We start from the raw sequence: 14,051 nt of genomic DNA, 5'->3' as shown, positions 1-14,051 counted from the left end.
TCAGATTCACAAATACTAGTGGTGTGGTGGCTTAATAAGCAGCCATATCAACATGCCAGCACTCTGAACACAGGTATACGTAACTCCGCTGGATCCTATTAGCTGGATTTCTGAGTAAGGGATTCAAATCATGCCTTCTTCCTGCCCCAAAACTGCTTCCGCAAAAGCATAGAACAGCAAATTTGTGGGGAGGTAGCAAAGGTACCAGTCTGATTGGTGGAACTGCTGGGGTTCAGATACTTGAGTGTTCTAACAGAGCAGACCGGGTGCTAAACCTTAGTCAGGATCCACCTGAACAGGTTGATGTTAAACTAAGAAATATGCGTTTTATGAGACACATTAAAGGGAACCTTAACTGTAAAAAAAATATGTTTTACTTACCTGGGGCATCTACCAGCACCCTGCAGCCATCCTGTGCCCTCGCAGTCACTCATGGCTCCTCCGGCCCCCCGCTGCCAGCTAGTTTCGTTTTTGCCGACGGAGTCGGCCGGCATGTGTATTTTTTCACGCATTCCTGCTGGTGGAAGCTATTGCAGACATCAACAAGTTTGTTGTGTCATTTTACGCATTACACCCATAACGCGTAAAAATGTACTTGTCTGCAATAGCTTCCTGCACTAGCAGGAATGCGTAAAAACGTACGCATGGCGGCCGGCCGACTGCCAGTCGGCAAAAACAAAGCTAACTGGCAGCGGGGGACCAGAGGAGCCATAAGTGACTGCGATGGCACAGGGAGGCTGCAGGGGGCTGGTAGATGCCCCAGGTAAACTTTTTTTTTTTTTTTTTTTTTTTTTACAGTTAAGGTTTCCTTTAAGGCATGCACATTAATACAGGTTGAATCCATTAACCCACTGTGTAAGATACTCTTCCTGAGTTACTAAAAATTCACAACACAACTGGGGAAATGTATATAGTAAGCCTTTCCATTTAAAAAAAAAAAATAACTGTATGCATCAATACTGTCTGTAGAGGGGAAAAAAATGATATCAAAGAAATTTAACAAATTCATGCAACTTGCACATTTTAGCTGGTTAGTGAAGCAGTTCCATTCAACTGTGTCGCTTAGTGCTTAAGAATTCCATGCATACAAATAAAATATCCTCCAATTCACATCTGCTTTTTAGGAATAATACCATGATACATTGAATGAAAGTATCCCTCAGGTTACATCAGTTTAAGTATTTCACTTTTAAATTTCTCTATTACATCCACTGTGAAAGAACAAGTAAAGATTGTTCTGCCAAAGGACATGAGTCTCATCAGCATTGGACTTACAGGAAGTAAGTAGACCTGTCACAAGACAAAAGCAGCTGTGCTGGTCATCCTAAAAATGCTTTCATCTGGCTCTCAGGGCACAGAATCTGTATACCAGGTGGGCAGGTTAGAAGCTGCAATCAAAGCAACAGTATTTCAGCCAGGAACTCATTTCTTGATGCTCTGGAATGACTACTCCCCTCATGCCAAGTGTACATCTTTGGAGCTTAGAAGGCCATTTTATTTCATTTACCTGGAATTCTGCTTTAAACAAGTCCACTGCTATAAAACATTCTGCCATACGATAGACAGTTTCCCTTTTTGAATAGAAGGCAGAATAAGACCATATATGAGACAGTGAAACTTGGGGAAAAATATTTATATGAATCCAAAAAGATCAAAGTATCTTGGGAAGCCAGAGAGAACCTAACAAACTAAAATACTTCTGTGACCTCGGAGTACTTTTTGGTTAAGTGTCATACAGCTAGACATTTTTTAGATGCTAGAATGTAATTACCATTACCAAAATACAGTGTCTATGCATCTTTAAAGGCTGTATGAGGAAGGAGGGGAAAAAAGTTGGTAAACCATTTAAAAGCCCAGATTCAAAACTATATAGTTCTGGATAGGGTGATGTGAGAAAAGGTGAACACCTCAGGTTTTAATGGCTGTTTGTGCTACCATTTACAGGCTTTCCCTCCATCCATATCCTTTGCATCTCAATGGCTTTGACAAATATGTCAAATGCCAAATATATCAAATCTAAAAGGTCAATTTCTGCCCTTTTGCAGAAATCAAGCAGGGAACAGACCATGGTAACTCAAAGTGGTTCAAGCATCTTTCCACATAACCCAAAAGTACATTTTACGGTTCTGGCCCTGGGCTTCAACTTGGCTGATGGCCTAATATTTTGATGTTCTGTCAGACATAAAACAAGGTGTAGCACTAACACGCTTAGAATATATATGTATATAAAAAAGGGGGAGGGGGGGGATGTTTGAAAGAAAAAAAACACTTCACATTTCCATGAATAAAACTCCCCAAAAGCAGCATCAATGACCACTAGATTTGTGGCTATTCCATGATCGAGATCTTGATTTTGACCGCGATCTTGACTCAGAGTGGGATGGAGACTTTGATGCTTCATGGTCTTCTCTTCTGGACTCTTTACTCACTCTGGAGCCCGCTTTATATTTGCCATCTGCTTTAGATCTGGAGTGAGATCTAGATTGTCGCTCCTCGCCTTTCTTCTCTTGGTGGGGATTTGGAACGTGATCGACTGTTAGACTTGGACTGAGAGCGTTGTCGTCTATTAAATCTGTTGAAAGTGGGAAAGTTACTTGGAAACATAATAACTATTCAGCAACTTCTCACAGTTATCACAAGAGTTCTTAGCTCTGTTCATAGTGTGGCAAAATTCTGTATGAAGATTTGAGAACTAATGTATTTATGGTTGAATCTTCAACACCTCTTTTTGACATGCTATTTTTCAGCCACTTGTGGGGCAAGTACTGAACTAATCCAACTGCTTAATTTTAAAAAGTACAACTTAGAATACACTAGTTAGGCACCAGTTAGCTAATCTGCTACTAATGAGATTCCATTCCAAAGTAAATTATAATTGTCATTGGAGTCACTTTTACATACATTTCTTTAAAAAGGGTCAAAACTCTAGAACACATTTATACATTAGGAGGGTAGTGACAGGGCAGAAGCCATGGGCTCAGTCGATTTCCTGAAGATTTCATGCTAAAATCGGACGGGAATCGGCTTGCAGTATATGGGCAGCTTCGACAAAGACAAATTTGACTGTCAAATCTGCCCATAATCTTCAGATGTATGGCTACCTTAACAGTACAGCCCAGATCGGAACTGTCAAATACACAAAACAATGGACTATTGTACATCATCTCGAGGAGAAAAGAAAAAAGGAGAAGTGCAAAAGGGAGGACAGTAGAACCTGGTACAGGTTTAGAATCCAGATCTAATATTGTCTCTCTAATAAGGGAATAGGGTTAGCCAAGGCATCCATACTTCAAGAATGTTTTTCTTTGGTGTGTCTAACGGCCCTCTCCTTAACTATAAGTTAATTTTAGCATTAACTTTTGCAATTAGTTTTCTAGTTTTTTGTGCTGGTCATTTTAGATGTCATGAATAGGAACACTGAATTTTATTCAAAAGGGCAACTGAAGCAAGAGGTATATGGAAGCTGCCATATTTAACTTCCTTTTAAACCAATACCAGTTGCTTGGCAACCCCACATCCATTTGGCTGCAGTAGTGTCTGAATCACACCAGAAATAAGCATGCAGCTAATCTTGTCAGATCTAACAATGGGCTCTATTCACAAAACTCATAAAAGGACTTATTTTTCACCAAAATGATAAAAATATCCATTCAGCACATTTACAAACAAAATAAATCACTCAAAGTAAGTTGTACCTCATAAATGTCAATATTACTTTTTTCACCATAATTATATTTTTGCTCTTTGGGAGCTTAAAAAAAAAAAAAAACAACAGATAAGGGGAACAGATGAAAGCGGGTGAAAAAGCTTTGTGAATCATGCCCAATGTCAGAAACACCCAATCTGCTACATGCTTGTTCAGGGTCTATGACAAAGTACTATAGGCAGAGGATTCAGTGGGATAATCCAGTCAGAATCTGCTCTGCATGCTTGTTCAGGGTCTATGGCATAACCACTTCAGGACCATAGGCTTACACCTCCCAAGTGACCAGGCTATTTTTTACAATTCAAGCCACTACAGCCTTAAGGGCTCTCTGCAGGGCTGTACAACTCAGCACACAGTTGGTTCTCTCTCCCCCCCCCCCCCCCCCTTTCTGCCCACCAACAGAGCTTTCTCTTGGGCTCTGATTGCCGCTGGAATGAATATGTATGAAATTTAGTTAAGAGAGTGAGAGAAGGCTTGAGATAAGGTTTTACTACACAACAGTTCAAAGTGTCATTACTTCTGTTTTTTCAGATCATCCAGAAAAAGAGAGTTCTAGGTTACAGTTTACCCAAGGCCAAACGTAGGGTACAAAAGCAAATACTTAACCAAATAGAGGAAAACCTATGGATCCTATAGGACGCTTTCCACACCATCCTCAGGTCCCCCAGTTGCAGAGCGTGAACCCCCTAAAGATTATCTACAAGGACTTGTCAGTAATCACATCAGAGCCATGCTCCTCTTCAGGCAAGAGCGTGACTCTTCTGCACCCGTGTAGCAAGCAGGAGCTTACTGGCATGGCCGTGCTCGGAATAGAAGAGGAGTGCAGGAGGGTCTCAGGCAGCAACAGAGGACAGCATGGGAAGTCTTTGGAAGATCCAGAGGCTTCCCTCTCCTTCGTCAAGTATTTGCTTTGTGTCCTCGACGGCACAGATTCCCTTTAACCACTTGAGGACCACAGTCTTTCTACCCCTTAACCTCCTTAGCGGTATGGACGACTTAATACGTCCATTACCGCCAGAGGCCGCCGCTCAGGCCGTGCTGGGCCGATTTGAATAATTTTTCTTTTAAACACGCAGCAAGCACTTTGCCTGCCACCGCGATGCAGGGCCCCCCCAGGCAAGACCCCGTGCGCTGCCTGGCCAATCAGTGCCAGGCAGCGCTGAGGGGTGGATCGGGTCTCCCCGTGACGTCACGACATGCGTCGCCATGGCGACGGGGGAAGCCCTAAAGGAAATCCCGTTTCAGAACGGGATTTCCTTATGGCTTACAGCGCCGGCGGCGATCGGAGGGGTGGGAGGGATGTGGAAGGGAGGGGGGCATCATGTAGCTAGCGCTAGGCTAGCTACATGATTGAAAAAAAAATAAAAAAAAATAATAATTTAAAAATAGCGCTGCGCTGCCCCCTGGCGATCTTTAATAGAACGCCAGGGAGGTTAAGGACCAGAGCTTTTTTTTTTTCCATTCAGACCACTGCAGCTTTCACGGTTTATTGCTCGGTCATACAACTTACTATCTAAATGAATTTTACCTCCTTTTCTTGTCACTAATACAGCTTTCTTCTGGTGCTAATTTATTGCTGCTGCGATCTTTAGTTTTTATTATATTTATCAAAAAAGACATGAATTTTGTCAAAAAAAAGTTTAACTTTCTGTGATAAAATTTGTCAAAGTAAAATTTCTGTATACATTTTTTGTCCAAATTTGTGCTACATGTCTTTGATAAAAAAAAAAAAAAACCATTCAGTTTATATTTATTGGTTTGGGTAAAAGTTAGGCTCCCTGCACACTGCAAATCCGTTTTCCGATTCCGATTCCGTTTCCGATTTTCCTTGAATACATTCAACAGAAAAACGGATCAAAAAACGCAGCATGCAGTTAAGATTAAAAATCTGAATCGGAATCGGATGTAAAAACAGATTAAAAATCTGAATCTGAATCTGATTTGCTTGCAGTGTGCAAGAGGCCTTATAGCGTTTACAAACTATGGTGCAAAAAGTGAATGTTTCCATTTTGAAGCATCTCTGACTATTCTGACCCCCTGTCATGTTTCATGAGGTGCTAAAATTCCAGGATAGTATAAATACCCCCCAAATGACCCTATTTTGGAAAGAAGACATCCCAAAGTATTCACTGAGAGGCATGGTGAGTTCATAGAGTATTTTATTTTTTGTCACAAGTTAGCAGAAAATGACTAAAAAAAAAAAAAAAAAAAATTCCATTTCTGCTAACTTGTGACAAAAAAAAAAAAATAAAATAAAAAATAAAATCTGCCACGGACTCACTATGCCCCTCTCTGAATACCTTGAAGTGTCTACTTTCCAAAATGTCCAAAATGGGGTCATTTGTGGGGTGTGTTTACTGTCCTGGCATTTTGGGGGTGCTAAATTGTAAGCACCCCTGTAAAGCCTAAAGGTGCTCATAGGACTTTGGGCCTCTTAGCGCAGTTAGGCTGCAAAAAAGTGCCAATCATGTGGTATTGCCGTACTCAGGAGAAGTAGTATGTGTTTTGGGGTGTATTTTTACACATACTCATGCTGGTTGGGAGAAATATCTCTGTAAATGACAATTGTTTGATTTTTTTTTTTTTTCACACACACACACACACACACACACACACACACACACACACACACACACGTCCATTTACAGAGATATTTCTCCCACCCAGCATGGGTATGTGTAAAAATACACCCCAAAACACATTATACTACTTCTGAGTACAGCAATACCACATGTGTGGCACTTTTCTGCACCCTAACTGTACTAAGGGGCCCAGAGTCCAATGAGTACCTTTAGGATTTCACAGGTCGTTTTGAGACATTTGGTTTCAAGACTACGCCTCACGGTTTAGGGCCCCTAAAATGCCAGGGCAGTTTAGGAACCCCACAAGTGACCCCATTTTAGAAAGACAACATCACAAGGTATTCTGTTAGGCATATGGTAAGTTCATAGAACATTTTATATTTTTTGTCAAGTTAGCAGAAATTGATTTTTTTTTTCACAAAGTGTCATTTTCCACCAACTTGTGACGAAAAAAATAAAAACTTCTATGAACTCACCATACTACTAACTGAATACCTTGGGGTGTCTTCTTTCTAAAATGGGGTCACTTGTGGGGTTCCTACACTGCCCTGGCATTTTAGGGGGCCCTAAACCGTGAGGAGCAGTCTAAAAACCAAATGCCTCAAAATGACCTGTGAATAGGACGTGGGCCCCTTAGCGCATCTAGGCTGCAAAAAAGTGTCACATGTGGTATCGCAGTACTCAGGAGAAGTAGTATAATGCGTTTTGCGGTGTATTTTTACACATACCCATGCTAGGTGGGAGAAATTTCTCTGTAAATGGACAATTCTGTGTAAAAAAAAATAAAAATTGTCATTTACAGAGATATTTCTCCCACCCAGCATGGGTATGTGTGAAAATACACCCCAAAATACATTATACTACTTCTGAGTACAGCGATACCACGTGTGGCACTTTTTTTTTGCAGCCTTGGTGCGCTAAGGGGCCCAACGTCTATTCACAGGTCATTTTGAGGCAGTTGGTTTCTAGACTACTCCTCACGGTTTAGGGCCCCCAGGGGCAGCTAGTGACAGGGGGTGATTGATGGGCGATTGACAGGTGATTAGTGGAGAGGTTAGATGTAAACAGTACACGGGGGGGGGGGGGGGGGGGGGGGGGGGGGGTGGGGGGGGGGGTGATCTGGAAACCCCAGAGGGCAGATTAGGACCTAATAAAAAAAAAATAGCGCCGACAGGGAGTGATTGATGGGTGATTAGGGGGGGTGATTGGGTGCAAACAGGGGTCTGGGCAGGTGTGCTGTGTGCGATCAGAGGGCAGGGGGGGCAGATCAGTGTGTTTGGGTGCGACTTAGGGTGGCTGCAGCCTGCCCTGGTGGTTCCTCGATCCCTGGGACGCTTACTACCGGCCGGATGATGCTGCGGGTGGGCGGAGCCTGTTGCCAGGGGCAGCGAGAGTCACCTGCCCCTAGAAGCCAAAAGGAGCCGCCGCCATTCGGCGTATTGCGGTCCTTTCGGCGTCCACTTTGCCGCCGCCCATCGGCTGTGGGCGGTCGGCAAGTGGTTAAATTAATCTTTAGTAAAACACATACATCCAATTAAAAATTTCATAAGTCTATTTTCACTCCAGGTTTGCTTTTAAACTTCTCTAGGCTAAAGCCTGAAATATGTCTTAAGGCTGGTGCACACCAGAGCGGTTTTGAAGTGTTTTTTAAAACACTTGCGGGAGAGGGGCAGAAGAGACCACTTGGCTAATGAAAGTGTGGTAAAAACGAACCTCTGTGGTGTGCACCATCCCATTCAAACACAAACTCGGGGGCTGCAGCATTTTTTTTAGATTTCTGAGGCGTTTCTGCCTCAATGGTAAAGTATAAGAAAGTGGGAAAACTGCTCTGTAAACCGCTAGATCAGAGTGGTTTTCCTGGCATTTTTGTTACAGAAGCTGTTCAGCGACAGCTTTTACTGTAACAATATTTGTAATCTGCTACACAAAACCACTCCAAAAAATGCTAGGCATGTTTAGAAAACAAGAAAACGTCTCTAAACATGCCTAGAATCGATCTGAAATCTGCTTCAAAAACCTCTAGCGTTTTGCAGATCTGCTAGAGGTTTTTGGTGTGCACTGGGCCTCACTTGTGGAATAGGCAGTGCTAAAGATCTTCCACCACATTTCAGAAAATAGTACAGCTTATAACACTGACAAACTGCCAGTATATTAACTTACCTGCCACGATTTGAGCGGCTTCTACTACGGCGCTGTCTGTCAGACCGCCTAATAAAACAAAAAATAAAAACATTAAAACTAAATCCAAACAACTGGAGGTGGTTAGGCACAGGCACACACAAACTCACCCTCTTGGGCTGTAAGATCTTTCATAATTCTGGTCGTAAGAGCGACTCCTGGACCGTCGCCGTTCATAACTGCGGCTTCTTGACCGTCTGCTGTACCGATCATAATCATTATGACGTGAAGAACCGTATGAACTACCGCCCTCCTTGGCTTTCATTTGGGTTGGTGCTGTGGGGTTTATTTATAATAATTAACAGCTGTTCACAATAACATACCATAATTATAAGGTCGCCTATATATGCCCATTATAAAAACAGGAATATTTCAGGTCTAACCTGACTGGAATAATAAAACATGGTAATCAGCTGTAACAAGACAAACTGCTCACTGATCTCAAACGGGCTGGCCCAATTTCCACTACAGGCTAGTGTTTGTAAAGCGGTTTAAACCTGACAAATTTTTAAACAAAAAGGTGTTTTCCTACTTTTTATAACCCATACAATTATATTTGCTTTTGTGCACAAGTATTAATATTCATTTAGATATAACTTCCCAAAGTTCAGTTAATTTACTTTGAAAGCTGCTGGTGCATTTTATTAATAACTGTAGTCATTCTGTTGTAAATGCTGCCAGCAGTTATTTCTGATCTGTTTTTCACTTCAGCACTAATCAGCTGAAGTCCTGCACAGCCAGAGAATGTTTACATAAATGTATCAAGTAATGAATGTGTACACAAGATAAGGCTATAAGCAGTTTGGATGGGGGTTCTCCCTGCAGAAGAAAGTCAGCCCTGTGATGTAACCCTTTGAATGCTGTTTTACAAAAAAAAAACAACAACAAAAAAAACACTTAGTATATTATATGCTGTAAATCTTTTAGAGCAAAGAATTTCTGGGTTATATTCCATTTTAAGTGTGCACAATTTTTACACTTTTTTTAATGTGTCTAACATATGGGACAGCTTCCTTCTCCTTTGCTACCATTGTAAAATGTATGCAAATTTCATTTCACATGCCGAGCCACTGAGAATCATGCTCAATTTGGATGCAAACCAGCGTGACCTACAAAAAAATGCAGTAGGCTGTCTGAATTGTAGGAGGATCGGAAAATAAATTACATAAAATATGTAACGTATATTCAATGGAAACTATCATATTGAAATTGCACTAGTGTCAGTTCTTATGCAAATGTTTATACATTGCCTTTCAGTGGAGACATGGGATGAAAAGATTTCCCTACGTGTATAAAGTCTAGTCCACGCCAATAAGGCATGTCGCCTGTTGGGCTGTCACCTGGTGGGATCGGGATCAAACCCCTCAGATGACATTGCAGGGCTATGTCGCCCCGTGGGATCAGAATCCAACCCCTTAGATGACATTGCAGGGCTGTCGCCTGGTAGGATTGGGAACCAACCCCTCATGTGACATTGCAGGGCTGTGTCACCCGATGGGATTTTTTTTTTGTGTGCGCGTCGCATTTTATATAAGCTGCATTGAGCAGAGAGGTTGCCTGTCCAGCCCAATAGTTCACATTTGGGCCAGATAGGTCAGAATACTGAAATTAAGTGATTTGACTGACCAATGCGGAGGTCAAAAGATTATAAACTCCCCCTCCAATAGTGACTTGATGTACTCTAAAGCACTGAGAAACGTCAGCACTACATCAATGCATAATACTGGGTAGATAGCTTGGCACTGTGTGAACTTGGAAGGTTTTTCATCGGTTTACCATATAAAAAGATTTAATGCACACTCACTTTTTCTGTCCCCTTGTGCAAACTGAATTTCAATCTGACGTCCACATATCCATCTTCTGTCCAAGTTATGCAAAGCATCTTCGGCATCACGGACATCTTCAAATGTGCTAGCAGTCAAGGTACTTAAAAATGATCATGACACATACCAATCTATGCTAAAAGTAAAGAATGTATGGCAAAAAAGAGGCTTTATGTAACTATGCAGCGCTGATTTATCGCTGGTCTTCATTCTCTGTTCCAGCTGACTGGACTAGATGATTCCATATAACAGTCAAAAGGTCAGCTGAAGACAAGGTAAACAAAGTAGATTTGTGAGAGAAACTTAGAACATAGACCAGCACTTTAACACTGTTGGAAACTTGCCCAGTTGTGAGAAAATATGGAAGCCATTATTACTGTTCTTCTGGAATTACTAGTTGTGGAGCTGTAACAATTTTTCCGGTTAAAAGTAACTCAATCATTCACCTGGAATAACTGATGCAAGGTCACATGCACACTTTAATAACTCCACAGATATACATCATTTTTCTCAAAGCAGTCCGAAATTACCAGCAGTGAGGCAGGAGTCACTTGTCCAAGTAGCAAGCACTTTCGCATAAGAAAATGAAGACAGTGTATTTCTGTAGACCTGCCGCAACTTCAGGAAATGAGATTTTAGCGTTAAACAACAAACAAAAACATGCACTACTATAGCTTATTCGATTTTTTTTTAGTGACCCTCATTGCCATTAGAAAAAAAAACCCTCATCTAAACACAAACGTTAAGAAAAAAAAACCCTCATCTAAACACAAACGTGCCTATTGTACCCCCAATCACATGTAAAAAATAGTTTTTCCCAACAAGGTAAGTGTGACCCCTGTATGACTCACTTGCAATATCCATGTCTGCTATAAATCACACAATCACCACTGGTAAAGACTGAACCTATGTTTGAGAAACAAGCTTTAGGCCTGGAACCCACTACAAATCGCTATTGCTAATAGCAAGTGTTTTGTAAGCGATATTATGAGCGTTTTTGGTAGCAATTTTAAAAAGTGTAAGCTTTTTGCCAGCGATTAGCATTTTTAAATCTGACTGGACCTTTCAATTAATTTTAATTTTGAACAGTGTGCAGTAACTCCAAAATGCTAGCAAAATCGCTCAGTGTAGGTTTTGATTAGCAATTATGCCAGCGTTTATATACTTTACATTGCAGAAACACTAACACTAAAAATGCTGCATGTCCTGTGTTTGAGATTTTGGTAATCGCAATCGCTCCAGTGGAATTTGGCCCATCCATCAACATTAGCTCAGCGTTTAGGGAAATCACTAGCATTTTCAATCACTCCCTAAACGCTCTAGTGGGTTCCAGCCCTCAATGATCAGGTACCATTTCAAAGCTTTCTATGGCCTAGTGCACACCAGAGCGGTTCGGCTGCGTTTTCAGATCAGATTGCGGATGTGGAAACGCTAGGGTAATGTATTTCAATGGGCTGGTGCACACCAGAGCGGGAGGCGTTTTGCAGAAACGCAAACTCCCGGGCCGCTGCAGATTTTGGATTGCGGAGGCGTTTCTGCCTCCAATGTAAAGTATAGGAAAAATGCAAACCGCTCTGAAAAACGGCACTTCAGAGCGGTTTTTCAGGCGATTTTGTTACAGAAGCTGTTCAGTAACAGCTTTACTGTAACAATATATGAAATCTACAACACCAAAAACGCTTCCCAAAACCGCAAAATGCTAGCTGAAACGCTACAGAAAAATAAGAAAAAGTGTTTCAAAATCTGCTAGCATTTTGTGGATCTGCTAGCGGGTTTTGGTGTGCACCAGGCCTATGAAGAGATTAATAGTAAATGCATACAGGTCTCACCTCCCATCCCAGATGTGAGGACAAATTACCTCGCTCAGGCCCATATGCAATTAACTTTTTCTCCAGGGTTTTCTACTAGGCGATATTTTTAAACTTATCAATAAAATGCCTTTTAAGCCACCAGAAAGCAAGAAAATCGTAAGAATAATTTTGATCGCATCTTTTCACCTACTTTTCAGTATGTTTGCTTAATATGTTGGCGCTTTATAAATACAATAAATAAATGTTTTCAGTTGAAAAGTGCTGGAAAGTTATTTTATTATAGAAGATGACAAATTATATCCTAGGAGAAAACTTGAGTGAATAAGTTAATTGCATATGGATCTCAGTGTTTTACTTTGCACAGCAGTGTGCTTCACATGCATTGACTACCCTTCCTATAGAGGGAAGCAGAATGCTCCAGACCACGTGAGTGCGATCACGAGCAGCACGACCACACGCAGGCACAGTAGATGCAGACCTGGCGAGGCTGGCATCTGCTGCGAACACCAGAGCTGCGGCAAGGGACAGATAGGCTGCCAGGGGCTGAAGGAGGCCCCAGGTAATTTCTCTTCTCTCATACCTTCCATTTAAAGAAAAAACATTTTTCAACTACCCTCTGAATACATCGATCAAGTGTGTCCTACACAAAATGACCCAACACTTCATGCTATAATATACAACACACGTCCCTCAAAATATTTAAAAATCTAAGCACTTTAGTAAACGAGAAGAAGCATTGGGATGCACGCTGCAGGCAGAAACAGCGTTGCTTCAAAAATCCAACCCAGATGGCTGCTACTGGTCCTGACATGTCAATCAAAGACGACCGAAAATGACTCATCTGAAATGGTCACAAATAATGTGGCCTTTAAAGGAAACCTGAAATGACTAAAAATGAGAGTCAGTTACCTGGGGCGTCTGCCAGCCCCCTGCAACCATCCTGTGCTCACGCCATCACAAAATTATCCTCCGGTCCTGCCCCGCAGTTAAGTTTCATTATTACAAACTTGCACATCGACAGCCACTGCGCCCACGTACAATGTTTTCTCATACTGCACCAGCACAGGACACTCCCAGCGACAAAAGTGCAGACGCGCACAACCAGGGCCGCGAGGGTGCAGTGGCGAAAACAAAACTTAGCCGCAGCGAGGGACCGGAGGATCATTCTGTGACGGCACGGGCAGTTGCAAGGGGCTTGCAGAAGCACTAGGTACGGTAAGTGAAACTCTTTAATTTTTAAGTAATTTCAGGTTTTCTTTAAATTTTTAGTATGGCCTTTAATCTTGCCGCATCCATGACTTTCCTGAGCAACATATTTAGAAAAGAGAAAAGGGACTATAATTTTGTACTTGGAGGTTTCCTTTTTGCAGTCAGCTCTGTCTACTATGGTTAGGGCCTTAGTAATGAAGGATGCATCAGGATCTTGTAAAAACATTCATAATTGGTAATGAATACCGTTAAAAAGCAGGTACCAACTTAATCTATGGGCTGTAGCTACAATACTAGTCTTGATATCAGGGGATTCACTGTGTGATAAATATTACAGGGGATAAATGCATTACTAGGCTGCCAAGAATGGTGTTAAATAAAAATCCTAAAAAATAAAAAAATATATGAATAAGAAGGGAAAGCCAAAAGTAAAAATGATGATATGATCTCCTGCAAATCAGCTGTGTGTGAAGGAAACTAGTCCAAACCCTAATGTTTACACCCGTCCATCATCACAATGTGTACTTACACAAGAAGACACATGAAGGTAGGATACATAGTCTCCTGTAATCTGTAATAGTCTTCTGTAATCCTGTAATTCAACGACATCTTGACCTTTTATTTTTAAGAGCTTGTCAGAAGGACGTGTCAGGAGGGGCTTCATGCTTTTATCTTTAACTTTCAAAAATAACTTTCCCACTTTTGAGAATAAAGCGAAGCTTTGACTCCTATTTGGCTTGTC

At 41.5% G+C, this 14,051-nt stretch overlaps 1 protein-coding gene across 1 annotated transcript in view; it reads right to left on the bottom strand.

Annotated features, from left to right (window-relative positions):
- Window positions 1-459: 459 nt before the first annotated feature.
- Window positions 460-14,051, bottom strand: part of SRSF10 (serine and arginine rich splicing factor 10) — a 30,959-nt gene continuing 17,367 nt past the window's right edge. The window contains 5 exon segments of the mRNA XM_068269007.1: window positions 460-2,502; window positions 2,504-2,572; window positions 8,449-8,496; window positions 8,577-8,742; window positions 10,271-10,374. Coding sequence (XP_068125108.1) covers window positions 2,307-2,502; window positions 2,504-2,572; window positions 8,449-8,496; window positions 8,577-8,742; window positions 10,271-10,374 — 583 coding nt within the window. The 3' untranslated portion in view covers window positions 460-2,306.

Source organism: Hyperolius riggenbachi, chromosome 2, assembly GCF_040937935.1.
Source record: "Hyperolius riggenbachi isolate aHypRig1 chromosome 2, aHypRig1.pri, whole genome shotgun sequence".
Classification (NCBI taxonomy): Eukaryota; Metazoa; Chordata; class Amphibia; order Anura; family Hyperoliidae; genus Hyperolius; species Hyperolius riggenbachi.
The sequence above is the reverse complement of the archived record's forward strand: the minus strand, read 5'-3'. Positions and strand labels throughout refer to the sequence as shown.